General features: G+C 51.1%; 1 protein-coding gene across 1 annotated transcript; it reads right to left on the minus strand.

The window, feature by feature from the left end:
• Positions 1 to 199: 199 nt before the first annotated feature.
• CPD (carboxypeptidase D) lies at positions 200 to 25870 on the minus strand. Its single transcript, XM_071448151.1, has 21 exons — positions 25110 to 25870; positions 22777 to 23024; positions 16118 to 16260; positions 15238 to 15407; positions 14316 to 14683; positions 13394 to 13585; positions 12420 to 12587; positions 11318 to 11427; positions 10774 to 10876; positions 10193 to 10335; positions 9495 to 9664; positions 8606 to 8917; positions 7255 to 7450; positions 6886 to 7021; positions 6027 to 6176; positions 5530 to 5625; positions 5373 to 5437; positions 5090 to 5221; positions 4571 to 4756; positions 4181 to 4280; positions 200 to 3144 (listed from the first exon to the last, which is right to left on the minus strand). The coding sequence occupies exons 1-21, from the start codon at positions 25796 to 25798 to the stop codon at positions 2918 to 2920; spliced, it is 4104 nt and encodes a 1367-aa protein (XP_071304252.1). The 5' UTR covers positions 25799 to 25870; the 3' UTR covers positions 200 to 2917.
• Positions 25871 to 27547: the final 1677 nt, after the last annotated feature.

Here is a 27547-nt window from a genome sequence, read left to right on the forward strand (position 1 = left end):
CTCCAGCCCCGACCGCGATCCCCATCAAAATCCCACTCCTCCAGCCCCGATCCCCATCCCAACGCCGCTCCTCCAGCCCCAGCCTCATCTCGATCCCGCTCCTCCAGCCCCTGCCCCATCCCAATCCTGCTCCCCCAGCCCCGCTCCCGCTCCCCCAGCCCCGCTCCCCGCATTGTAAGGAAGAACGAGAGAACGCACGTGGACATCAAAATAGTTTTATACAGATTATTGATCTCGGTATACAGGTAAAAAACAGGCGGCGGCGGCCGAGGGCAGAGCCAGGCCCAGCCCCGCGCCGCCCCCTCCCCTCCCGCTGCCCCGAACGGCGATTCAAGTCCCTTTGAAAATTACATTTATTTATCTGAAGGCACAAGTGCACGGAGCCACAGCGACAGGGACGGTGCCCGCGGGGACCGGCTCCTCTCGGCCCGGGGCACGGCTGGATGGACGGACAGACGGACGGACCGAGGGCACGGGAGCCGCTCCCGCCTTCCCAAAGTGCCCAGGAACAGCCCCAGGGCTGGCCAAGCTCCAAGCGAGCCAGAGCCAGGCACCTCCCTTGGTCCTGCTGCGTAGAAAAGTCTCACACGTTTGCAAAATATCTCAAATCCACTCACCTTAAATATACACACCTACTCCCACAGCTAATTCTGAATGCATTCTGAGGGAAAGGGCCAGTTCCTAACAGGACTTATTGCTACAGGGACAAAGCAGGGCCAGCTCTGTCCATTACCTGCTGCCAGAGCAAACAAAGCCCAAACGCAGCCCTAAGAGCCATTTGCAAACTCGACTTTAAATAAAACCTACTGTGTGTCTTGTTAAAGGAGGAACAGTTCAGAGCTGAGGCAGGATTAATGCTACTGTGTGCTGGTGTCCTGCAGCCCGTTACAGGTGGAAAAGGGACAAAAAGTGACCAAACCCCATTCTTTGCTCAGCACAGAGATAGATGTTTATGGCCCCTGCACAAGGCAGCCAGAGCAGTTCTGCCACAGCAGATGTGGGACAGGAGCACGGGGAGTGCTCAGCATCGTCATCTCCCTGTTGCCAGAACTCCTCCCCAGCCACAGGGGGAGGTGGAAACACCTTGTGTTTCCTGCAATGGAATTCCCTGTGGAACAGGGAAGGAGGTGCACTGATGTCTCAGGGTTCTCTCTGAATGATGGCCATGAGGTGATGACACAGCACAGCTGCAGCCACGTGGCTCTGGAAGGGCATTTCCACAGGAAGGGGTGAAGAAACAGCTTCTGCCCCAGGTGATGTGGCCCATGGGACTTGAGTGGGGCTGTTCCTGCAGAGGAGATCAGTCAGAGCCCTGCAGAGCAGACCCCATTAGATTTTTGGGTGCAACCCCTCCACCCACAGACACCATGTGCAGGTTTCACCAGTGGACAGCCCCAGAGCAGCTCAGGGCAAACTCGAGGCCTAAGGCTCCTGCACCCCAGAAATCAGGTCAGTGGGGCAAGAATTAAAAAAGAAAATGAGCAAGAAAGTAAGTGCCTATTCTAACCCCAGCCTTCTGCCTCTGCAGAAAGCACAGGAACATCAGAGATACATAAAGGCTTTGGAAATCAAACATTTCAACCATTCTTTCCTTCTGGACACCCCTTCTATTCCCCACAAATCTCACATGTGTCTTGGGAAAGTGTACTGCAGCTCCTCTTTCCAACCTCCTGCCAAGTGCTACACAAGAGGATTTGGCTGCTTTTCCCTTCTCCCTCAGCCCTTCCTCACTCCCTGCACCACAGCTGCAGCCACGCACACAGGTGGAGCTCCTGCTCCACACTCCAGGGGTGCTGCAGGAGCAGAACAGAACCAAGCCAGCAGAAAATTTGCTGCCTGCCATCACCAGAGCTCGGTGATTAAATGGTACTAGGTGGACAGTGGCAAATGGTGCAGGTTTTCTTCAGAATTTAGCACCAAAGTTGGGCCATGGATACTCCCATGACCTCTCCCTGCTGCTGCAGTAATCCTCAAATACAAAGCAGTGGTCAGATTTCACTGTTTCCTCCTGAATAGTGGTAGATTTGAGCAAAATTGATCAGGTTTTCTACAGATCAGTTAATCAAATTGCTTAGAACAACCTTCCAGCTGCTCTTTCAGGCACTGAGCTATTGGAACATGAACATGAGACCCCAAAGCCAAGCCTATGACACAAACAAAACACAACCAGGGTGATGGGGATAAAGTTTCTTTGCTCCCCAGAAGTGAGGAACAGCAGCATGGCAGAGCTGGCAGGCAGTGGAGCTCTGTCAGGGCTCACTGGAGCTCTGACTCTCTCCAGCTCCCATCAAGAGCAATGTCATCTCCCCCAGCCTGCAGGAGGGGGAAAGTAGTGACACATTAGAGGTGCTCCACAACCACTGCAGGTCACAGCAACCCACGGTGGGAAAAGCTCCAAGGGAACAGCTGAGAAACAAAGGATTTTTTTCTGTTTTGGGCTTTTTCTGAGGGCTGCTCTGCAGAATGTGGAGACACGTGAAGGACCTGGGTTCCCCCAAGCATGTAGTGGAAAATATGAAATCAAAACAGGTAGAGAGACCTTTTTTGGAGTGTTAAGACCATGACCCTGCACAGGTCTTCAGGCACTTCCCCACCATCTGCTCCCTGTGCTGAGATGCTGGGGAAATGCTAAGAGCTCTGCTGGCCACCCTATTAAAGCTGCCTTTCAAACCACATCATATAAGCCTCCAGATCTTGACCCAAAATTGTAACAAACCACGTCCCTACCTCAGAAACAGCCTCCACCACCCACCGAGTGCCTGTACACAGGAACAGAGCAAACAGAGGGAAGCTGGGAGCTGCCACCCACCCCTCTGGAGGACACATCCTGAAGCTAACATTTCAAAACTGAACCGCAGGGATCGCCCCCCACCACCGGGTCTGGTCCATGGGAACCTCCTCTCCTGCCCTAGAGGTGTCAGTGTTTGCTGGAGTACAGTGTTTCTTCCTCAGTGTCTGTTTCATCCTGGAACTCGTGGCTCAGGAGGGATTTCTTGGAGCCAGTGGACATCATGCGGATTTCGTCCTCGTAGTCGTCGTGGTGCTGCCGGAGGCGGTGGAAGCCATCCTTGTGTCTGTTGGACTTGATGGAGCACACACACCAGATGATACAGGCAGTGAGCACCAGGGCAGACATGCTGGCACCTGCCAGAGAGAGGACACCAAAGTTAATGCCACTTTCCCCCACGCTGCGGCTTTCACATTCTCTGAAAAATTCCTTCGCCCAGAGTTTTTCTCCTGAGAAGCTCAAAGGCAGCGAGAGAGGCCTCAGAGAAAGGGAAAACAATTTTTATCTCATGTGCTTCTCTTGTGTTGTGGTCACGTAAAATGTGTTTAGAAATTGTTTACCCAAAGGTGATTGCCCGATTAGATTCCAGTGTGACTTGTTTTGACTCGTTGGCCAATTATGACCAAGCTGTGTTGGGACTCTAGAAAGAGTCACGAGCTTCATTATTATCTTTTAGCATTCAGTATCTTTTCTGTATTCTTTAGTATAGTATAGTATTCTTTAATATAATACAGTATAATAAAGTAATAAATTAGCCTTCTGAGAACATGGAGTCAGATGCATCATCCCTGCCTTCATCAGGGCTCTTTAATTACAATACACGCCAGAGGCTCCCAGGCTTGCCAGCATCCCTCCTCCCTCCTGCAGTCACAATCACTTTCTTCACTTCATTGTGACCCTGCTCCTTCCTCCTAGGCCATGGAGGACAGGTGAGCAGCTCCCAGAACAGGACACAGTCCTTCTGTTTGAAATCTAGGAGATTATCACCAAGCTCTATTACAGACCACTGGGTCTGAACTCCCACACACCCCTCCCCAGCTGCTGCCACCTTGAGAAAATAAAATAATCTCTTCATGCTTACCTGATGTCACCTAAAAAAGCTTTGAATAAACAAGATCTCCCATGCACACAAGCTGTCCCCATTCCAGATATCTTAAAGTACATTTTGGACCCTCCATATCCCTGCAAAACATTTTATTTCCTCCCTCCCTCCTACCAAGCAGAACCAAGGGCTGTTGGATGAGTTTGCAAGGACAAGAGTGTGTTCAGAAGGGATAGCAGGAGATGGCTTAAACCTGCAGGCTGCTTTCCCAGTTCAGTGGAGAGTCTCTGTCAGCATCAACTGGTACAGAAAGCAAAGCTCAAAGCTTTGATAAAAAAATATCACTGTACCTGCCACAGTTATAACCAGCTCTCTTGGCAGTCCAAAAATCCTGTTTTCTGTGTCAAACACAATGAACACAGAGCTGGGTGCATCATCACGTACAAAGACCTGCAGAAAGACATGAGAGGTTAGATCATCTCAGAGCTTGGGGATCCAGACAAGAGAGACACTTGTCACCTGCCTGGTCCTGCCCTGATCAAAGAAAAGTGCCATGCAAAGAAAAGGCACTCCCAAAACCACCCTGTTGTGCTGGAAAGTTGTTCTCCATCCATCCTGTCAAGGCAGCAAACAGCTCCTGATGGCAGCTAATCAGCAGCTAAACACAGGCACAGCCCAAACAGGGAAGATTTTATCTGAAAGGGAATGGGGGAGCATCTCCAACGTGGACATTCACATACCTTGACATGTTTCTGCTGGTACCCACTGGCTGTTGCATCAATGCTGTGAAAACCTGGAGCCAGGAGCACATGGAAATAGCCACCTTCCTTGGTGTACACCCTCAAGCCTTCATTCAGAACAATGGCAGCTTTAGCAATTGCCCTGCCACTCTTGTCTTGGACAACGCCATGCACTCCCTTGTGGACCTGAAACAAAGCATTTTGAACACTTCACATTCAGATCCAAGCTTACAGTGCTTTTGTAACCAAAATGAGATCTCTAAAATACAGCCCACTTGCCATCCCTGATCCTCACAATAAATAACAGTGCAAGGCAACACAGCACAGATGTTTAATTCTTGTGTTAAAACATCTGTGCCCTGGTCACTTGCTGCTTTCCTCACACAGCCCAAGTCATGAATATCTGTAATTACACAGCACCAACCAAACCACAAAGAATCTCCATGCTGTTCTCTTCCTCTCCCCCCTCCCCACCCCTTCACTCCCTGCCAGAATTTCCTCCCAAAGCCTGCAGCTCACCTCCACAAGCATGCTAAGGAGAGATTTCCTGTGGTCTGCCCACAGGCCAGGAAGCTGTCCAGCACTGGGGAAGTAGCAGCAGCCGGTATAAACAGTGATCTCAGGACACTGACCAAATGTCACGCTGAAATCCTGCAAAAAACAAAACCACGGTTACAAGGAAAGAGGTAATAAAAAAAGCTTTTCAAAGTGCAGCTGGAGGGGGAGAAGCTTTGTCCAGACATCAGGACAAACATGCTTTTTTATTAGCAGAGATGAGAAGCCCTGTGCCATGCAGCAGTACCTTCATACTTCCCAGGTGACTGTGCCATTCTGAGCCACGGATCACCCCACCAGGAATAGTTTCATCTGTGAGAGCAAAAACACAGCTGTCAGCCAGAGCCTGCCCAGCAGAGTCTGCCACAAGCTGGCAGGGGGTTAAAGGATTCAGCCAAACATACCTGACTTATTTGGACAGCCTGGCTGGCCCAAATGCATCACTGGGTGGTTGTTTGCATACACAGATGCCAAATGCTTTAGTGTTTCTTTGTTCTCCACTGCAACAGGAAAAGTGAGACTTTGAGCATGCAACTCTTGTTCCCTGCAGGGGCAGATTCCCATTTTAGCCCCCTGATCCTGTACTAAACAGAGACACATATTGTTTCACAAGCATTCCTATTTCCTCTAACAATAAGTGGCAGTATCAAAAGCAGACTTTATACTGGTTCTGGAAAAGGAAAGGTTGAAATACTGTTGTAGGCATAGAAATTGTAAATGTTCTGATCCCTAAGTGAACTCTGTGAGGTTTTATAGATTTACTTACAGACTGTCAACTCCACACAAAGGGCTGAACACAAAGGAGGCTACAGAACACCATGAGCACAAAAAGCCCTTACAGCACATGGCCACATGAACCTCTGCAGAGACAGCCTGAGGGGAACCAGGCAGTTGGTCACACCTGACTGTGTTGGCTTGTCATAGGGGTAAGTGACAAGCAGAGATCCTCCATCCAGAGCAACAGAGAGGCTGAAATCATGCTTCAGGATCAAGTTCTCCACAATGGCTTTGGTCTCAGGCTCTCGTGCTGCTGAGTATCGGGTGTAATTGCCTATAAATCAGAACAACAAAATAGAAAAGGGAACTAAGAACAATTTCCTCTGCTGTTTGAGAGGCCAGAAGTACATCCTTTATGTCTGAAATTAGGTCTGCTGCAGGTATGAAAAGGCCTCTGTTAGATCTCAGCAGATGCAGCTGACTGATCAAGTAAAGCGCCCAGTCCACACTGTACATGGGGGGGGATTCATCTGCAAAGCTAAACAAATGTGCAGCACCACAAATTCCCCAAGCTAGTTCCTTTTGTGTTGCAGAAGGTATTTCATGTGTGTTTTCTCACAGCAATGTCACAGAATTGACATTTTCCTAAGGAAGGAGTTAGGATGATCCCAGCCAAACTTGGGCAGAGAACATTTCCTCCTCAGGAAGGGTGGGCTGATACAGTGCTATGGATACAGTTACATGGAAACCAGAAAAACATGGAAAAAGGAGACTCCTTCTGGGCAGCATGAACAGAGGGCATTTTTTCAGAGATGAAAGAAATCCATTAAGAGTAAGAATAGATCAGGTATTATCTGACCTCTCTCCTATTCCTAAATAACTCTGCTTTGTCTCTTGCACATAAGAGACTGCAAATTGCTGTCTGTAAAGAAGACCCAAGCTCTGGAAGCTTCCCAGCAGCTGTGCTGCCTGGAGCACTGCCTTCTTTCCAGGCAGACCCTGTAAGCCAATGACCCCAGCCAACCAAGGGGCAGTTGTTTTACTTGTGAAATCTGTGTCCAGATCTCTGCCATGAGCGTTGGTCTGGCCGATCTTCGAGGTGCAGCCTCTCTCCTGCGCGATCTCGCGCCCGTCTGGGTTCAGGGAAGGCACAATCACAATCCGGGTCCGGTCTATCAGCTGAGCAAAAGGAGAAACAGCACAAAGTGCAATTATAGCAGGGTTCATTTCCCTGCATCCTAAGCTAGGAGCTGCAGTTTGAGGTTCTCATCCTGTGGATCACACACCTCCCCGTTACACACGGAACCACCACAAGCCCCACACCAGTTTTGGCAGGAGTTTCCCCCAGTGAGCACGGTCATCTCAGGCTACAGCTGGAAGGCTCCAAGGAGGTCTTTGGATTGGCCTCTCACCTTTGTGATAGCATCGTTCTTCTTGTAGTTCATGCAAAGAAATTCTGCCAGTGTCAGGAGCAGCTCTGTCCCAACGGGAGCGTTTCCGTGAATCCCAGCAACAAAGCGGATCTTGGGCTCCTCAGGCTCAGACTCGTTGGGCTTGTTGGAGATTTCAAGGGACCAGATCTGGCGGAACTCCACACTCTGACCCAAACTGCCAAGAGATGGGAAATGGGAGTGTCAGCTCAGCAAGAGAGCTGCAACTCCAGCCTGACCCCATGGAGAAATCCCAGAGTGGAAAGGATCTGTTGCCAGCCTCCAGCCGGAGGCTGCAAAGGCAAGAGAAACACAACCAGATCAGGGGGGCAGATTTGCAGCAGCACTGAACAGAATTCACCCTGAACATCAGTTTGAACACCAGCATCTGGGTAAGGGTATCCAGGTCCAGATGTACAGAATATCCAATGCTCCACACATCTCCATACAGCCTATGAGATCATGATAAATGTGGAACTGCTGGATCCTCTGTGCTGCCAGTGGTGGGTTTTGTTTTGTTTCTTTTTTCCCTTCAAGCAGAATACATTTGGACATCAAATTAATTTACAAAGCAGGACAAAAGAGGCCTGTTCCCAGTACTGCAGTAGCTGTTGCTACAGCCATGCTGCTAAGTTGGCAAACTGAGTGCAGGGAAAGCAGGGAACAGGCTCAGGGCTGATGCAACTGCAGGGACAATAGAGGCTACAGATCAGCAAAGCAGCCTTGGCACCAGCAGGGACAGCACATGAGCACATTGTGCCTGGTTACAACAAGCAAATGAGGCCCTGGGACAAAGGGATTTGTGCTTTCTAAAGCTGACAGAGGGTAAGCGTTACAGGTCACAAAGGAAAGCAGAGGATGGCAGCAGCTGGTCTTCTGCAGGAGGGCACAGACCTTGGCCCAGGGCAAGCTCACACAAAAGTGTCTTGCACTACTGAAATAAAATCTGGAGGCAGACAATGAAAAAAAGGCCATCTGAGATTTGTAAGCCAAAGCTGGTCATTTTTGCTGGGGACTCTTCAGCAGTGTGGATGGCAGAAAGTATTTAAAGAACAGACAAAATAGTAAGGAACAGAGATATTTGCAGAAATCTGGGATATCAGTGCTGGGAATATTGGCAGTCCCAAATATCCCTGGGGAACTAAATCAGGGAAAAATCACATTGCACCTATGAGGCTCTGCAGCCATTGCTCTGCTACCATGTCCTTACACATGGGGCTCCCTCCACCCCAGAGAGCACAGGGAAGGGAGGGGTGAGCTCCCCATCTCTGCACTGTGTTCATGACTAACAACTTCCCAACGTCCCTAGGCCAGGTTGCTGCTCTGTGCTCACCTGGTGAGGTTTGTGATGTGTGGGTAGTTGAGGTAGAGGCCTCGGAGGAACTCGGAGAGGTCCTTGTAGGGCCGGTATCTGTAGGGAGTCACATCCCTGGAGGAGGTGAGCAGGAGCCGCTCCAGACCATTCTCAGCAGAGAGATCTTTGATCAGGGTCTCAAACTCCTTCTCGTTGGGGTTGCTGGTGTCTGGGGTGTTCAAGACCAGCACCTTCCCCTCTTCCACTTTGCTGTCTGTCCGTGAAAGGGTGAAGTTGACCTGCACTCCACCTTTGCTGTCAACTTCCACCACCTTACTGAGTGGATCATACCTGCCCAGGGAAGAGAAGGCACAAGAAAACATCAGGCATTTGAAACCTTGGACAACAAGCCAGCCCTATTCCTGACTACACACCCACATGGGATTGCTACTGCTCCCCTGCCCGCAGTGAGAGGCACAGAAATGAGGAGCAAGAACAGCTCAAAGGGATGTGGGGAATGGCAGGAGGACAGGGAACAACTCAGGCCCCAACATGGCAATGAGCTGCTTTTGGCTCAGGTGTTCAGGGTTACATGGCACACTAGCAAGACAACAAGTCAAGCTGCTTTAACACAGAATTTTGGCAGCAGTGAGGTGACCAAGTCTCTTCTGTGGGCAGCTGCCTGGAAAAGAATTTCCCCTAAAGACAACAAGTTATCCATTCCTAACAAGGGAGGACTGGGATTGTACCCCAGTGCCAGGTGAGCAGTCTGACACCATGGCAGCCTCACACTGCTGTCTCTGCACAGGCCAGAGGGCAGCAGAAACACCCATGCCCACGTGTGCTGTAGGCAGGCAGAGGTGCTGGAACACTCCTGAGTGGGAGGTCAGTCATGCAGCAGTTTGCTCCTCGTCTGGGGCTTGCTCACCCTCGGGCAGATGCTGTGATTTTGTACGTCCCTGGGACCAGCAGGCGCCAGAAGTCTCCATCCTTGTAGGTGGTCACGGGGTGGTTGATGTCAGCCACGCTGATGGTGGCATTGAGGATGCCCCTCTTGTCCACAGCATCCAGCACAAAGCCCCAGACACCCTGGTGAACCTGCACAAAGGAGCTCTGCTGAGTGCCAGCCCCTGCTCTGCCTCCCACCCCTCACATTTTCAGCATTCCCAGGGAAGCAAGATGTTCCAGAAGGGTTCAGGTTGGACTGGCCAGCAGCTGGCATGGACAAAGATCACCTGATGAGTACAATGAGCAATTGTTTAGCTCAGGGTGTCAGCATGGCACTCTCTGCTCCACACCTTTGTTTGCACACCCCAGGTGTGCAGCACCAGCTCCACTTAGATAGGAAGAGAATATGAGGGACATTCCAGCCTCAGGAAACTCAAGGTAGTGCTACATAAAAAGCCCCCACCTGCATCCTCTGGATGCTATTTCCATACAGATTTTTGGTATGTTGAGAAGACAGAGTAGCTGAGACAGGCCCTGATGGGGGTGATTTCTGTAAAGCAGGTAGCCAGGCTGGCCAGGAAGCAGCCAGGAGAGCTGGCCAGACCACCCTGTTCATTCTGGCTTGTTTAAAGCAAACCCCAGAGGGAGCTGGCCTGGCCTGAGGTCAAGGCACCTCACCTGTTTCATGAACTGCAGCAGTGAGCGCCGGTTCTGTGCCCAGTACTTTGGCAGCTCCTCAGCCTTGGGGTATTTCACACAGCCCAGCTCAATGGTCACTTCAAAGCAGTTTGTATGTAAGTAATTCCAGTCTTGCATCCCACCTACAACAAGAATGTAAAAGAAGTTTTGACTTCTTAAGTACCACAGCTCAAAAAAAAAAAAAAAGTCAGATATCAGAGAAAGATGAAGCACAGACTTGAAGGTAAAAGGCTTTTACACAGGGCAGGATTCAAGCTTCAAAGGGATGCCAAAAGAGCAGACAAATAAGCTTCCTTCTTGTAAATACCTTTCATGCTAATAAAGTGCTGTAAAATTTTATGAAGCCATTTTGCTAATAGCCAGAGAAACTACACAATAAATTCCTTCCCCTGGGAATAACTTTATTAGGGTACATTATTTAAGAGGTTATAAAAGAAACCTGAGTCCCATTAATCTGAGCTGACCAGTGCAGAGTTCCTGACTGAGCAGACTAAATTATTTAAGCTGCACATGCATTAAGTTGAAGACAAACAGTACAGGAGATTTCAGGTGTGCTTTACCTGGAACGTTGTACCACTGAGCCCCGTTAGTGATGCCATGTGGGAAGTACTCAGTGGGGTACATATCCTTACAAGGGCTTCCCTGGTACATCTTTGCATTTTCCTATAAAACAAGATGCAACATTTGAAGGTGAGCCTGCACTCCACAGCTACAGGCACTCTTGTTCTACCCTTAGTCACACATTCAGGGTTACCAAACACAGATATGTGTCTATCACTGCAGCACTGACTGCACCCACACCCAATCCCAGCCCAGATATCCTTGCTCTCTCTTCCCAGCCCATGAGCAGCATTTTCCACCACCCTTCCAAGTGCCTGCCCAGAGCTCTCCTCCCTCAGTGCCTGCAGACAGAGCATGCTGGGCATCACTCATGGAATGGGAGCTTCCTGCAGGATCCTCCTGCTGCGCCTGCAACACCAGGGGCTCACCCACACTGCCTGCACCCACCTCCACCAGCTGCCCAGGAGGCTCCCTGGAAGCTGAAAAGGAGTTTCCCAGAAGTCAACCTAGCAGGATGTGCCCATTTTCCTGTTAGAGCTTTACCTTGGAGTAGGCAAGTGCCAGCTTCTGGAACACAGCATCATCTGGGGATTTACTGTAGATGGCTATTCCTTGTTCATCATCATCGAAGGGGTAATTAACCACCAGGGAACCTGCAGGCAAAGCAAGCTTTGGCTCATACTTGGGTGCTTGCCCAGTATGCCTCAGCATAACAGTGGAAATTTTTCTCCAGCAAGTGCCAAGCCTTCTGTTTCTCAAGACTTGGCATTAAACAAAGCATTAAGCCCAGTGGATAGAAGAGACAGAAGCACAGGAAGAGATAACACCACACCTAGTCAGGAAGGAGAACCAAAGCCACAACAACATCAAGCTTTGGCTCTTACATGAAGGAGGGCTGAACACAACCACACAATAATTGCTTTCACAGAAAAGTGGAAGCAAGGGGAAGAATCTCCCAGAACATGCACGGTGTTTTTGACCCAAATGATGCAGTTTTTCAGCTTTCTGGAGTTTGTTGCTGATGGTTTCCCCAAGGAAGTTGTACTAATAGCACCACAAAGCCCCAGACACCACTGCAGCTGGAGACCTGCCAGCCCCCTCACACCCACGCATGACACTTCTGCGCTACAAACCAAACACAATGGCAACAAAGCATCCACCTGCAAGTTACCACAGCTACAAGCCAGCACACAAACTGTCTAGGGAGTAAGCCATAATACACAGAGATTTAATTTAGAACACTCCAAAAGGATAATTAAATTACTGCAAATTTCATAGTTCCGCCATGCGATTCAAGGCAGGGAACCCTCAGGACTGCATTCACTCCATAAATGCTGCAAAGCCCTTAACAGCCACAGCTCTATATCCCATTCCCAGACCATCTGCTGAGCAATTGCTGACAAGAGAGTCCATCCCCATCTCCCAGATGCTCCCTTCAGAGAAGTGGTTGGGATCTTCCCAGCAGCCGCCTCAAGTCCCTACAGACGTGTCTGGGGACACAATTTTCACCCTCTGCTGTTTCCAGTTTCTGCTCCATCTTGCAGCACAAGAGCTCCCCAGTGCACACCTAGAACACCCTGGAGACATCCCTGCAAACTCCCACACAGCCCAGCACAGAGGAAGGAGCTTGGTTTGGATGTGGTACCTCCGTGCAGGTTTGCTGAGAGCACAAAGGGGTAAGACTGGAGCCAGGCCATGACAGCACGAGTTTCTGGCTGGGGAGGGTCTGTCACATGGACAAACTGATCTGGAAAGTTCCTGTTCAGGTCATAGTTGTTGCTGTTGTTTCTGCCAACGGTACCTCCTTTGTCTCCTGGAAACGAAACACAAGTTCAAGCCCTGTGAAGAGGCTTCAACCTCTTATTACAGAGTTTACAAGCAGTTGTTGGTGAAGAGAGCAGAGAGCACAGCAGTGCTGGCCCCCTGCGCCCAGGGCCTCCCCAGCAAGTGGCCTGCTCTCTGCAGCAATGCCTGGGGGCCCTTCCAGTGGGTGTTTGCTCAGGCTCTCAGGGCAGTCAGACCAGCAGAAAGGCACTGAACCATGAACAATCTCTGCAGCCGGATGTCACGACCACAGAAACCTCAGAGCTCACCTTCTCAAACCAGCCAGACAAGTTCCTTGTTAAACCCAGGCAGAGCTCTGCTTCCAGAAAGTGATTCTGGACAGGCTCTGTTCTGCCAATCTGCAAGAGCCACGTAGTTCTAAGACTTCCCTGAAGGATGTTTTTGCCAGTTTCAACCTCATGGTGAAAGTCTGTGTTATCCTTGGACAAGTGCTCTGCAGACAGCCTGGCTCCCACACTGCTTTTACTAAGAGAATGGACCAAAGCACAGCAAGCAAGAGCTGTGTCAAAGAAATGTCTTTTTTCAAAAAAAACCCTGGATTAGCCACAAACCATCAGGGGACCCAAACAGGGGCAGCTCACAGCACTGCTGAAGTGTAAGAGCTCTCCCCAACAGCTTCCAGCATCCATCAATCAGGATCCACCCACTCATCCCACAGCACACACCAAGTCCCTTCCCAGCCTCCCTGTGTGGAAAGCACTCCTGCTCCAGCAAGGCTTCCAGACTTCCCAGGGACTCCATGAACCCCACAGATTTTGGCACAGACAGCAGTACCTTCCTGGGACTTCTCATAGCCATCAGGGTTCATGGATGGCATGATGTGGATCCGTGTGCTCTGGACCAAGTCAGTCACTTCAGGATCTGTGCCAAAGTTCTTGCAGAGGTACTCGATGAGGTTCAGGAGAAGCTCTCGCCCCACAACTTCATTCCCGTGCATGTTACCGATGTACTTGAACTCTGGCTCACCTGCAGACACATGGTTACACCACAGAAACAATTATAACCACTATGTTACAGCTTGGAGACACCTCACCACCCTGAGCATCACTCTTGCAAGCTTTGCTGGAGGGCATTTACCTAAAACTCACATTTCGGCTCCCACAATCCCAAAAATAACAATGTCTCATGGAAGTCTCTTTATCCTTCTTCCCTAGAGCTCCATGACCAGCACAGATGTCCCCAGCAAGGCTCGAACACCCACTGCACTCACACTTTTTATAAAGGATACTACAAGGAGCAGCTCAGTCTCTTAGGAGAGGTGCCAGCTCTGCCTCTCCCAGTGTAAAGGGTCACTTGCCCTTGTGCCACAGACAGCTATTATGAAAAACCCTTTCCTTAGGATTTTTCCTCCTGAGAAGCTGAGAGGGCTCAGGAACAAAATGTAAACAATGGTTATCTGCTGCTGTGGAATGCAACAGGTGCATCTGGGATTGGTCTCATGTGGTTGTTTCTAATTAATGGCCAATCACAGTCAGCTGGCTCAGACTCTGTCTGAGCCACAAGCCTTTGTTATTAATTTTTTCTTTTTCTATTCTTAGCTGGCCTTCTGATGATATCCTTTCTTCTATTCTTTTAGTATAGTTTTAATGTAATATATAATCAAGCCTTCTGAAACACGGAGTCAGATCCTCATCTCTTCCCTCCTGTGAACACTGTCACACACTTGTGCCTTGCTAAGGAGGATTTCCCACATCACCTGCTTCATGGACACCAGGGTTGTCAGAGATCTCCATGACGTAGAGCTCCCTCAGCTCCACGGACTTGCCCACGGAGTAGAGGCGGGTGATGCTGGGGTACTCGTTGGCGTAGCGCCGCAGGAAGATCTCCATGTCTGAGAAGTGGTGGTGCCTGAAGTCCACGGGCTGGATGGGCTCATGGGCAGGGGTTGGGTTTGGAGCCTCAGCCTGCACAGGGGTGGGGGTGATGGCAGTGACAGGGGCAGGAGCTGCCGTGAGCTGGGTGACATTAGGAGCTGGTGGCATCACAGTCGGCTGCAAGGAGAAGTTCACTTCTGTGGCATCTCCCTCCTTCACCTCGATGTTCTCTTTGGTCACTGGTGTGTAGCTGTGGAATAAACAACTGGCTTCAGCAAGGAGGCTCTGCAGAGCAGGGGCCAAAACTCCCTGCAGTCCCTCCATCACTCCAGCCTGCTCCCCCCAGCCCAAATGCACTGGATGTTAATGACTGAGAGATTCACAGGGACCAAGCTGATGGGACTCATCCCTCTGCCACCAAACTCAGCTCCACTGCTTGCCTTGCAAGAGTCCACAGACTCAGCAGGGAAGAAGCCCCAGGTGTATCACAGAAGGCAAGTTACACATCCACACCCAGGCTTGGGACAACACAAACTCCTGTTGGGGTAACCCTACTCCACTTCCTCCCTTTGCACAGAAGTTGCAATTTGATACAAGCAGTCAAACAGAAGTTGACAGGAATTCTGTGCACTCAACAGCACCTTGCTGCAGGAGCAAACACAGCTGCAGCTCTGAGCTGGAACCATTTACTGCTGCAGCTTCCAGCCAAGCCCCTTAAATACATAAGGTGTTTTGGGGGGGGAAATCAAGAGAAGGAACAGGAGCAGCTGGCAGTGTGGGCACAGGCTGCCACAGAGACATTACCCCATCACAAAAGCAGTCACGTTGTAGGTCCCAGGCACCAGCAGCCGGTGGTAATCACCAAACCTCCCTGCTGTGATGTTGTGAGCAATACCAGCAACAGCGATGGTGGCATTGTCCAGGCCAGCTCCTGTGAGTGCATCCCTCACAAAGCCCTTCACACCAATGTGCACCTGAGGAAAACAATGGCAAGGTCTGGCTGAAGACAGGCAACATTAGGGGAACTGTGTCCTAAGGCAGCAATGCCCCTTCACCCTTCTCCAAATGTAGCAGAGCAGGGCAGCTGCCAGGCAAAGGCACCCAAAGGCTCAGGACTCAGTGTTCAGCCAGACAGGAATTCCAGCACAGACTGGGAAGGCAGCAGGATCTCAGAATTCACCCTCCCTAACAAACTCCCTAAGTCATCAACATGGGCAAACTGCAATATGAACACAGCAGCTTTACAGGCCAAATTCAGGTGCCTCTGATCCCAGCCTAAACTGTTACCTACTCAACTCATACAGCATCTGGAGACAGCCTGGCAGAGGGCTCTGCAAGCCAGGCTCTCAGCAGTGAGGATGCTTGTGAGCATCACTGGAGATTCATGGCCCTGAGACCAGCCAGTACTTTGCATGACTTATGGAGACCTGCACCAATCAGTCCCTCTAACACTGCACCCCACAGGAGCAAAGCTCTGTCATTGTGGGGCATGTGGGAGCTGGGGCAGAGCCACAGAGAAACACAGCAGCTTTGCAGCCACCAACCTCCAAACAAAGCTGCAGCATCTGTGTTAGCTCACACAGCACACAAAGCCATGAGGGCACCTGAACATGGCGCTCTCAGCCCAGGACTGGCTGCACAGGTTTCACAGCTGCCACCCCACACCCAGCCCAGCCCTCACTACCTTCTCAATGAAAGCCAGGAGAGACTCTCGGTTGTTCTCCCACTCCTTTGGAAGCTCAGAAGTTGGTGGGTATTTGCAGCAGGACAGCTCCAATGTGATCTCAAAGCAGTTGGCCCACACGTAGTTGTAATCCTGCATCCCACCTGAGGAAAGGAGGCAGAGATGTCCCAAGAGCAATGCACACACATCCCACCACAGGATGCCATTTCTCCTGTCCTTCAGCCCCACACAGCATCTCCCCAGGATGCTGCCCCAGCTCCAGAGTGAGCAGCCTAAGGAGAAAAGTCAGGTCACATTATGATGACACCCTGTGCTGTAACTGGAACACTGGGCCACTCAAATCAGCCACAGGCAGCTCAAAGTGACAGTCCTTTTGTCCCACTGCTCCACCAGCTGAACTCATCAGCACAGCTCTTGGGAGTTCACAGAGGTTCATTTTACATTTCCAGACATGACAAACCCAGTGTGCCAGGGCAGGCACACCAGATTCTGAGCATTCCAGCTGCCAAGTCCTTCCCTGAGCATTCTAAGCTACCTCAAGATTTGTGAGGTCTGCCTGCAAGAGAGGTTACTTCACTCAAAATGAGTTTGAGGCCTTTGATAGAAAAGAATACCAGACTATCAACTTGGGAGCTGGCAGCTCAAATCTGCACACTGGAATCAGTTTCAAGGCCAACTGTTCTCCCAAAAGCCTCTTAGCAAAACCACAAGTCTGTGAAACAGGTGTCAGACTCGCCCTGCTAAACCCCACCACATGACAGTAGCCAGATGACCACATGAAAGGATTGCTCCCACCACCCAATCAGGCAGTTGTGTCAGTAAGGAAAGACACGTCACACCAGGTTTCTTGCATGCTGACAAAGTCTTCTGGCTTGCACAAACTTATTTGGTTCTAACACAGACAGACTGGTGGGTCACAGCCTTGGCCACCACTTCCTAGACAGCTCCAACCCAACCTGTACAGCAGCACCTGCAACCTCCACAGCAACAGAGTGACTCCCACCAGGGTCACCTGGACACAGGGGCCCAGAGTCACGTCTGGATGAGTTGAGGGAGTTGAACTGACCCACAGAAGTCCCTCTCTCAGAGAACAGCAATGCATTTTCTGCACAGGAGGCAGATGTCAAGCCAGGAGAAAGAAAGCAGAGAGCTGTGGCAGATATCACAGCACCAGCCTGCAGAGCCCCAGCAGGAAGGTCTGTTAGAAATGCAGATTTTGTGCACCCATCCTTTGCTTGGCCCACTGAAGCACTGCATCAGGGCTCTGCCAATAGACCTCATTTCCTTTGAGCAGTTTCCTAATCATCCACAAGCCCCTTGAAGTGAGGGACCCTCCGTGGCACTGGCCAATCAACCAGCCAGAATGGATCAATATCCTGATGCAAATGCACTGCCTGGCACTGGCAGGGGCTGTGCTAATTCCTGGGCAGGAAGAGCTGAAAACCAGCAGCACTTGACCAAGCAGAGGAGGCTTCTAGCAGAGATGGTGGCCCAAAAGGTCACAGTCCACTGCCCTGAATTCAACAGCCCATTCCTGCTGGGTAAAGCAGGGATGGACTAACAGCATAAAGTAGGATTTAGAACAGGCCCCTGGGAAGATGTGTGGGATGGGACCACAAAGATGCCCCAGTTCCTCTCAGTTCTCCTGGGAGTGTGCTGCTAAGGGAACATGGAGCTTTTATTGTAACAAATCAAATGTCGCTTGCAGCCAGCAGGAGAGCACTGCAGCTTGTGCACGGGCTGACATCAAAACAGGAAAGAGACTTTCCTGCCCAGCACAGGGGGTCACAACGTGCTGGAGGACTTTCTAACTCTCCAACTCAGTTCAAGGGGTTAGAGAAACAAGGACTGTGGGTCTGATCCACCCTCAGCTTCATTCAGCTCCTGTAACCAGGCTCAGAACAGGCAGGCACAGCAGGCTCCTCTCTCACCAGTAAACACCACGCCGAGCCAAACGATTTGCCAGCCCATAACCATCTGCTCCTAGCAGGACGTTAATGCACTTGAAAACATCCAAAAACGTAAACCAGAGCCATTATGAAACATATTTAGTGCTTCATCTGCCATTCAAGCAAATTTAGGACAGATGCTCACCCATAATAGAGCAGCAACGGACTAAATTAGAGCTTGCTACATCAATTCTGGTAAAACTGTCTCTTGGAGAAAGTAGTACACTGCATTCTTGAAAATTTGGACTGTAGCCACTGCACATATTTGGCCTTCACACAGCTCTGTTGCAGAGCAGGACAGTTATTTTTACAGCATGTGGAATTACGTATTTTCCCACATACCATCTGCACAGCCTCCCCTGACTGTGCAGAGACCCAGAGGGGTAAAGAGAGATCAGTACTCAGCCTGCCATGAGCAGGGCACTGCACTCATGGAGCAGAGCAGAAAATACACACCTGAGGGAGAAAACTGCCAGACTACAGAGCTTCTACTCTGTTTGGGTAATATCTGGGATAACCCCTTGGATTTACTTCAGCATTTTAACCACGGGGTGTCTTTTAGCCCACACTGTGAAAAGTTTCAGCCTCCCCATGAAGCACCATTCCCCCTTTTATCAGTGAGCAGCTTAGTGGCACAGCAGGTCACAGAAATGCTCAGAACAAACCTCTCTCCTGCTCTGACCCACTCCCTGAGCATCAGGGCTGCACTTCAGGCAGGGATCCCAGGCTCCAGCAGCACAAACACTGCAGAGCTCACGCTGACAGGGGAGCCTCTGCTCCCTGCCAAGCTCAAAGCAGGAGAATGCAGCTCTCCAGAGTCAAGCCTGAGGATCCAGATACCATAAATACTCCACATGCCAGGAGAAGCCTGCCAGGCCAGCAAAGAAGGGCTCTATTTTCAAACTGCACTATGCAGAAAACTAATTCCAGCTCTCACTGGAACAGACACCAGCAGATCAGGAACCTGCAGCTAAGTTAAAGCAGAGAAACAATCATGTCTGCTCTGCAGAGAGAGAGCAGATGGCACCAAGCAAGCTGGAGACATGATTCACTATGTGGCACAAGTTGCTGACTCTGCTCAGAACCGATTATCTCATAGCATGGGACTGAGTGAGCACCAGCAGCAGCACCAAGCAGGCACAAGAATGTTCTGGTCCATTAGCCTGCAATCATTAAAACTCAGAGGAGGTGAGGTTTGGGCCTCCAACTGCACCAACCCAGAGCAGCCCAGCCCAGCAGCCTTTTCTCAAAGACAAGGGCAGAGACTCCCCAGGAGCTGCACCAGCACAGCCCAGCCCAGCAGCTCATGACAGGTGGGAAAAGAGGCCTTAAGACATTCAAACCATCAAGCCAATACTTCTCTCAGGAAGAAAAAGAACTGCAGCAAGACTTTCATGAAAATTCAAACACAAATACAGCAAATTGTGCAGAAAGACATGGCTGAGAGCTTCTAGAAGAGCTCACTCTGTGTGAGTGCCCTCTGCCATGCCCAGGAAACAGAGGCCACCACAGTGATGCCACACTGTTCTCAGCACTTGTTTTAACTGCACTGAGCTGGATGCCACTCAAAGCTGGTTGGAAGCTCAGTGTGGCTGGTAACCACAATCAAAACAACCCAGTAAGCACACAGGTAACCAAAATCCACTTTCAACCTGAGAAGTGCCTCCCCATAGACACCAGAAACACCTCAAACACCTGGACATCAGAGAGACAAACCAGCAAGAAAATATATTTTAGGAAGGGACTGCATGTAAAAACAAACCTTCCAAGGCTGCCCACAAAATATGCTCAATGCTGAATTTAGTTACTGATCTGGATCTGTGAACAACACAAAGGCAAAGCACATCCTGCCCATAGCTGAGAGTGGCTTCTCAACTGCTCTCCATACCCCAGCCCAACTCTGCATGTATTCCCTTGATCTGAACTAGCCACTTGGTAGTTAAAACCCTCAGAGGTTAAAAAGGAAGAGAAAGAGCATGCACACCAGAGATAGTCTCCAAAAGCACCCCAGTCACCAGTGTGCTTATCTACAGCAGCTGGAATGCAGGAGCCAAATTCAGCTGTCTGGCAGAGATCCATCTTCCTCTGTGCACACTTGACCTCAGCAATTACTCCCATGGTTTGTACTTGCCACCTCGATCTGACACATGTAAGAGGCTGTTTGCAAACTCAAATGGAAGTTAATGGAGCCTGGCACCAGCATAAAACTGAACTGGTAACTGTGGGACAATGAATCCCGTGGCAGTTTGCTCTCCAGCATGTTTGATTTCACATGATAAAATGTGGCAGGAAAATTTCCACCTGTTGAAACACCGTGTTCTCATTTCTTTGTTTTTCCTGGCTTTAGTTCACTTGAAGCCTGCAGGAATCTCTCCTGGCACAAGCTGATCTGGAGGCCTCGAGCACGTGCCCTGCACTGCTCACAGAACCAGGAGCTCTGGTTATCCACCTCTAGAGCTCAGCTCAGGGACTGGGATCTCCCCAGCCTCACTTCACCACACATTTCAATTCTGCAATCCCTGGGAAAGGCCTCCTGATCCAAGCACGAGCCTCTGCAGTCCTTGGCACAGAGCTGAGCAACTCAGATGACTCAAAACAGCCTCTGATGGTTTTGCTGCTTCTGTCACAGCACTTACAACTGACTCCCCTCTGCCTGCTCTTCGTCCACTACTAAAAATAAACATTAAAACTTACAGCCCCAAAGGGGTGAACTGACACAACATCAAATTACATGCATGGTATTGGTCAGTTCACCCTAGGTTACATGTTACACGAATCCCTTGGCTCTGGGGGAACTGCTGCTGTCACCCTGAGCAATGTTCCACTCTCAGAGTCCAGTCAGTGCATCCTCCCTGCAATCTCTGCCCATGAGTGCCCTACAGCCATCAGTGCTGAGCCCCAGCCAGAGGCTTGTCACAGAGACAGGGTTCATTTCTGCAGAGGCTGGGTGCTGGAGGCTGTTGGATAGATACAAACCACAGTGACAGCAGAACAGAGAAATCTGGTCTGCAGTTCACACCTTTTATTTCCTGTGAAAAGAAAATGATGCCATTTCTTTGTACTGAAGGCAAAGCAAAGGCAGCCTGCAAGGTTCACACATCAGTGCCACAGCCACCAACCAGTCTCACAGCCAAAAAGGAGGATGAAAAACTCATCCCTGCAGTGAAAAATGCAGCGCTTTGGGGTCAGGAGAACACAGACCCAAAGCTCTGGAATAACTTTCCTTTCAGAGCACACCCACCCCACTGCATTACAAGGACAGAGCTGCAGTAAAGAAACTTCCCATCCAAGGTGTTTGCCCAGAACAGCCACCACAACAAGGCAGCACAGATCATCCAGGATATCCTGTTCCCTCACAAGCCAAGTCACCAGATTACACAAACTTTCCTCCTGCTGGACTTCTCACAGCAGCAGAATGAACCTTGAGCCTGCAAACAGCAGGGTAGAGGGAAGGAGACAGCTGGTAGAGAAAGAGGTCAAACCACATCTTATTTGAACACAACATCTTATTTGCCCAGTGAAATCCTGGAGGATGATTCAACCACTGCTAAAATTCAAGCCTTCCTCTTCCAGCTCAGAGATGATGTGTTCAGGCCCTATAATGGATCCCTCTCCAGCCTTCCCAAGCAGGCTGGATGCAGAATTAACACAGGACTCTGCTGCAAAGCCTGTGTTCCAGAATGACACTGTCTTACCAGAAATCATTAAGCTGTAAGCTCTCTGAAGGATAAACAGCATTGCCCATCACTGCCTGCTCAGCACTTCTGCATCACCCCTCAGCCACAGCAGACAGGAAAAAAAAGCAGAGCAGCAAGACAACTTCTTGAGATCATTTCTGCAACTTTTTTGCTGTGTTCTCACCACAGAAGCTGCTGCCCTGCCTGTACAACATCCACCAAGGAGCCACAGCAATGGCGTAACCTGGGAGCTCTCTCTCCCATGAGAACTTCTCCTCATGTGAATTATTATTTAAATTTTCATCCAAACCAACACACACACAGCAACCCACTGTGAGGCTGAGCCAGGCCTGTAACCTGCCCAGGCAGAGTGGTGGCACCAGGAGGTCATTTGCTCCTGTTCAGCTCACTACCATGTGCATCATGGAGGGATCAGGAGCTCTCCTAGAGGCCCCTGCAGGGCAAGTCTCAGATCCCTTCTAGATCTCCCACACTGCTGGATAAGAACAGGTCAGGCAGGCTGTCACCTCCCACACAGGTCTACAAGCAGAGCAGTCCATGGAAAAGCTGCCAAGAACTCCTTGGTTAGCTCAGAACATATACCTAAATTTTACACAGTTTTACAGTAGGTTATTCTATAATCACAAAATTACAAGCTCAGAGGTTAAAAGAGCTCACAGAACATTGGTATTGGTTTAATACCGTTAAGAATCATTTCCTCTTTCCTGTATCAAAATTTAGCAACTGTCAAGAGACCTACAAGAATTCATTTGGCAAATGAAGCCTCCCACGTGCAGGACAACTCTCCACTCCATAAGAGGGTCAGAAAGAACCCTTCAGTTTGCTGTGATCTCTTCCCTACAAACACCTCCCAAGCTGTTACTCATCAGCTGGTGCTCCCACAATGCCACCTCTCTTAATTTCAAGCTGCTAGAACACATTCAAAGCTAAAAACATCACTCAACCCCCAGAGCTTTCCTCTGTGATAATCACCACTGGTCTGGATGGGAGTTCTGAGGTGAGCCCAGCTTACCTTCCACGTCATACCACTGGGCACCATTTGTGATGCCATCTGGGAAGGTCTCTCCCTCCTCTCCAGGGCAGTTGGGTTTGCCAGTTCTCATGATGGGGTGATGTGAAGCATAAGCTTTTGCCAAATATTTGAAGACTTCATCATCAGCTGATTTACTGTAAACTCCTGTGAGCCTGTGCGTGGGCGAGTCATCGTAGGGGTAGCTTGCCACCACAGAGCCACCGTGGAGATTGCCAGAGAGCAGAAACCTGGGGTTGGGGAGGAAAGGGAAGGGACAAAAAGTCAGACTGGAAATATTGCAACAGGAAGTTGGCTACAGCCACCCAACCAGTTGTTCTGCTGCTTCCCCACCCAAACCACGCTCTCTGGAGCCCCCAAAGTCTGGTTTGGATTAATGAGGCAAAATGCACACACTGGAAGTGGAATCAGTTCTGAACAGGTTTTTTTTCTGCAGCCTAAGAGCAAGCCCCCAGACTTGGTGACAGACACAGCAATGTACTCTTGTTAAGCTCTGAGGACACCTGGTATGTGCAACAGAATTAATTCACAATAAAATCTGGATGTGAAACAGAGTTGTTAAAATCTCAAGTCAAAAAATATAGCAGGGCATGCCCCACATCCCCCTTCAGTCTGATCACAGGCTGCACAAGCATTTCAACGAATCCCAAAGGTAATTTTCTCTGTTCTCCTCTTCCCACCAAACACAGCACTGAGGGGAAAAAGAACTCTCCTGTGCATTTGCTCAAATGGGATTTGGTTTCCAAGCAGAGGTAATGTGACCAATACCTCTACCTTGCTTAAAATAGTGCACACAAATTGCATTACACCCACTATCTCCCTTTTCAATCAAACAGTTCTGTTTACCCATTCATTTTTCTATCAGCAGTTATGTTAGTCTAACAATTACACCAGTATTAACTGGTGCTGCCAGGCAGAGGGACACACAAAGCACCACGTTCTTCCTGTTTCACCCTGGCTGAGGGTGATAGCAAATACAGGTGGGATAGCAAATCCCACCTCACAAACTAAGAGGAAAAAAAAATTAAAAAGCTCAAGGAGTTTTCAAAATTATACAAAGAATGCACATGAGTTTACCCAGTAACTAATTTTGAGCTGAACCAACTCTGGAGGGATTTCAGTGCAAAGTGCTGCACCAGAGATGTCCTAAAGGATTCTTAGGACAAGCAGTTCCTTCTGAAGTTTCTGCAATTCCTCTGCAGCACCCTCCTCATGGGCACTACCATCCACCAAGTGTTAATGAAGATCATTTGTTCACATAAATGTTATTTCCTAAACATGAGCAAACACTATAGGATGCTGAATGTTTTTTGTGCTGGTTGGAGTCAACCAACAGCCCTATAGTGCACTGTCACCCCCCTCTTCATCTCTTTCTATCCCTACTTTGGGAAGAGGGCCACAGTTCGCTGCAGTGCATTGTGCTTTCTCTGCACAATTTCCCACAGTTGGCTGCATTGACCTTTGTACTCTGGACCTTAGAGAGCTCTCTGAAGAGCACATGGCAAATGAAGAATCAGTGCCCAGCTTGGCCACTGCCTTTTCTGAGGCTGCCCCAGACCTTCACACCAGAGCTGGGCTTTAAAGGCACCACCTCCTCTCCTGGGCTGCTGCACTCCAGGCACAGCAGCTTCCCCCGGGATACCCCTCAGGATGGAGAGAGACAAACGGGTCAGCAGGGATGCTCAAGGCTCAGCCCCACGTGCTTCAACTGAACACACAGGGAACGCAGCTGTAGAAACAGGGCCTGTCTTTGGCAATGCTGCTGCACAGAGCATTATTGCTAAATCCAGGGAATTTCCCATGCAACACAAAGATGAGGGGAAGAAGCCCTGTCCAACACAACTTTGTTAACATGGTCTTAACCCCAAATATTTCCAGCATCCCACAGCTTGTGGAGTAAGCATTATTGGCCCTAAGAGCAAGACCCACTGACAAGCTCACAGCGAAGCAGGTGAGAAGTTTCCAGCCACAAACTCGGCGAGATGGGAGACCTGCAGATGGCCATGGAGGCCGGGACACCTGGCTGTGTGCAGGGCACACGGGGCTGCTGCAGGTCCCTGGCAGCTGCACAAAACCTGGGGCCACCAAATGCTCTCCCCAGCGCAGGATGGTCCCGGCTGCAAGGGAGCAGGCTGGGGATAAACAGGTGGGGAAATTACTTCTCCTTCCACCACCCAGGCCTTGCTGGGAAGCACTGGGAAGGGCTGGAAGCTGGCTGACACCCTCGGGGAGTGAATCCGAGGGTCTCCCATGGCTCGGAGCGGAGCGCCGGGCAGAAGGGGAGCGAACAGAGGGGGAGCCGGGGCAGCGCTCACCTGTTGCGGCGCATCCAGTCGATGAGCGCCTTCACCTCGGGCACGGGCTCCAGGTTGGGCTCGGCGTCCCCGAACTGGTCGGGGAAGCTGCGGTTGAGGTCGCGGCCGCGGCTGTTCTCCCGCCCGCCCTCGGCGCCGCCGCCGCCGCAATCGCCTTCCCGGGCGCGCTCGAAGCCGTCGGGGTTGAGGCTGGGCAGCAGGTACAGGTCGGTGGTGTTGAGCAGGCGGACGATGCGCTCGTCGCCGCCGGCCCAGCCCAGCACCAGCTCCCAGGCCAGGCGCAGCAGCAGCGGCCGTGCCAGCGGCTCGTCCCCGTGCATGTTCCCCACCAGCTTCACCTGCGGCCGCCCGGGCAGGGCCGCGCCGCCGGGCGGCTCGTCGGGCCGCTCGGGGCCCAGCCCGGCCGTGAGGCGCAGCACCCACAGCGGCCGCTTCTCCACCGACTGCCCGATGCTGAAGAGCCGCACCAGGCCCGGGGGGGCCGTGGCCTCCAGCGCCCGCAGCGCCTCGCCCAGCTCGGTCGAGTGCAGGTACCGCAGCGCCTCGCCGGGCGCCGCCGCCGCCGCCTCCGCTTTCTTGATGTGGGGGGAGCGCGCCGGGCTCTGCAGCGAGGGCGGCGGCAGCAGCAGCGCGCAGAGGAGCGGCAGCAGCCGCGGCATCGCCCGCAGCCCCCGCGCCGCGCTCGCCATGGCCCCGCGCACGCCCCGGTCCCGCGGCGCCGCTCCGGCTCCGGGCCGAGGGGGGCGGTGGCGCTGCCCGGGGGGCGGGATCTGTCCCCGTGCTCGCCAATCAGCGGCGGCCAGGGGGAGGAGCCGCCCGGGCGTGGCGGTGAGCGACCAATGAGAGGCGGCGGAGGCGTTACGTCACGGGTGGGTGTTACCGTGCGCCGCGCGCCCCCTGCGGGCCCCGGGCCGGCTCCGGTGCGGGGCTCAGCGGGAGCGGAGCGGAGTCACTCGGGCTCCGGGGGATTCCCAGGGCACGGGGGTTCTGCCCTCCCTCAGGACAATGCGGCCTCTCTCTCTTGGCGCTCGCTGTTTGCCCTCACGAACGCCCTTGCATGAGCTGTTCCACGGCGCTCACCGCTGCGGGAGAGGCGGATCAGCCAACACGGGGTTAATACGCTCAGGAGCACAAACAGCAGCACTGGGCGATGCCCCGGTGCCTTGGAGGGGTCACGACAGGCCCCACGTCTCCAGCGGATGAAACCGGAACACAAACCAGGAGCTGGAGAGGAAGGACGGGACTTCGGCTGGGCACGGTGACAAGTTGTGGGTCTTGGGGCACAAGGTGTTGCTGCTGGTGCCTCCGTCTTCCCCAGCCCCGAGCGAGCTGCCTGCTCAGATCGGACCTCTGGGGATTAAAGACATTCTAACAGTGTGATGTTTGCATTGCATGTGGCTCTGACTGCACAGCCATGAGTACTTTGGGGCCTTCTCCATCAAATTCCCTTTGTGAGGCAGGTGAGATGATAAGGACTAAAGGCAGGACACCTTGCTCTGCAAGCATCACTTTGCAGTCCATAAAACAATGGAAGTGTCCATTTCCAACAGCAGTTTCCTGCCAATTCCTGTTTAACTTTTCAGCAGTATCTCATGTATGCATCTGCTTCCCAGCTCTGGCATTTCCTGTAGGAAACACCAGCGTCAAATCTAGCACATAAAACTGATTTTCAGGGGAATCATCAGTGGTATGACTCCTTCATCTCATGGCTTTCCAGCATCCTTTGTGCAAGAGATCAGATGATGCAAACTCATGTATGAGCCAAGCATGGTACAGTATCAGAAGGGCCCCAAGGAAAGGAAAACAGGGGTTATCCATCAAAAAGATACCCCAGATAAAATTGAACTGGAAAAGCCAAAAGACCTTGGTCATTGGGATGTTCTTAAACCAAAAAGGAGAAGGAATGTCAAGAAAGAATGGGCTCTCTTGGAAGTGATCACCATTATATAGCTTTAAGTCCTCAGTCTACAAATGGATTGCTCTGGATTTACCCAGAGTAACTGAGCTCATTTCCCTTTTTAGCTGATAAAAGCCCAGTTGTCTGGAACTCCTGCAGGCCAATTGTAAAAGCAGCATGTGGCAGAGGCTGATGAGTCACCAGCTCATTTGCTCAGCAGCCAAGAACAACAAACTCTTCACATTTCCTTGGGCCAGCCCAGGACAGTTCTGACTTCCACATCCCCGGGTGAGCAAATATGCAGGATCTGCCTCCTCCTTCTCTTCCTCCTCCCTTTCCTCTTCCTCTCCCTCCTACTCCTCATCTCTGCCTTGTGCCAGTGCTGTGGCACTCAAAAGGTGGTTACTCAGGAGCTGGGGTTTTTGCCTCACCACACTCCACAGTGCTTCCAACCATGGAGCAGGAATGTGATTTTCTCCTGAAGATCAGCAGCAAACGGTCCCCCATGAACTGGAAAGATGGAGCAGCTCAGTCCTTGCAG

This window comes from Agelaius tricolor, unplaced genomic scaffold (assembly GCF_023055355.1).
Source record: "Agelaius tricolor isolate 1412-34295 unplaced genomic scaffold, bAgeTri1.0.p SCAF_25, whole genome shotgun sequence".
Lineage (NCBI taxonomy): Eukaryota > Metazoa > Chordata > Aves > Passeriformes > Icteridae > Agelaius > Agelaius tricolor.

Coding starts and splice junctions, on each gene's coding strand:
- CPD (XM_071448151.1), bottom strand. CDS start 25,798: ATGGCGAGCGCGGCGCGGGGGCTGCGGGCGATGCCGCGGCTGCTGCCG. Junction 11,428..12,419: donor CTCAGCAAACCTGCACGGAG/GTACCACATCCA, acceptor CTTTGCCTGCAG/GTTCCCTGGTGGTTAATTAC. Junction 5,438..5,529: donor AGGCTGTCCAAATAAGTCAG/GTATGTTTGGCT, acceptor TTGCTCTCACAG/ATGAAACTATTCCTGGTGGG.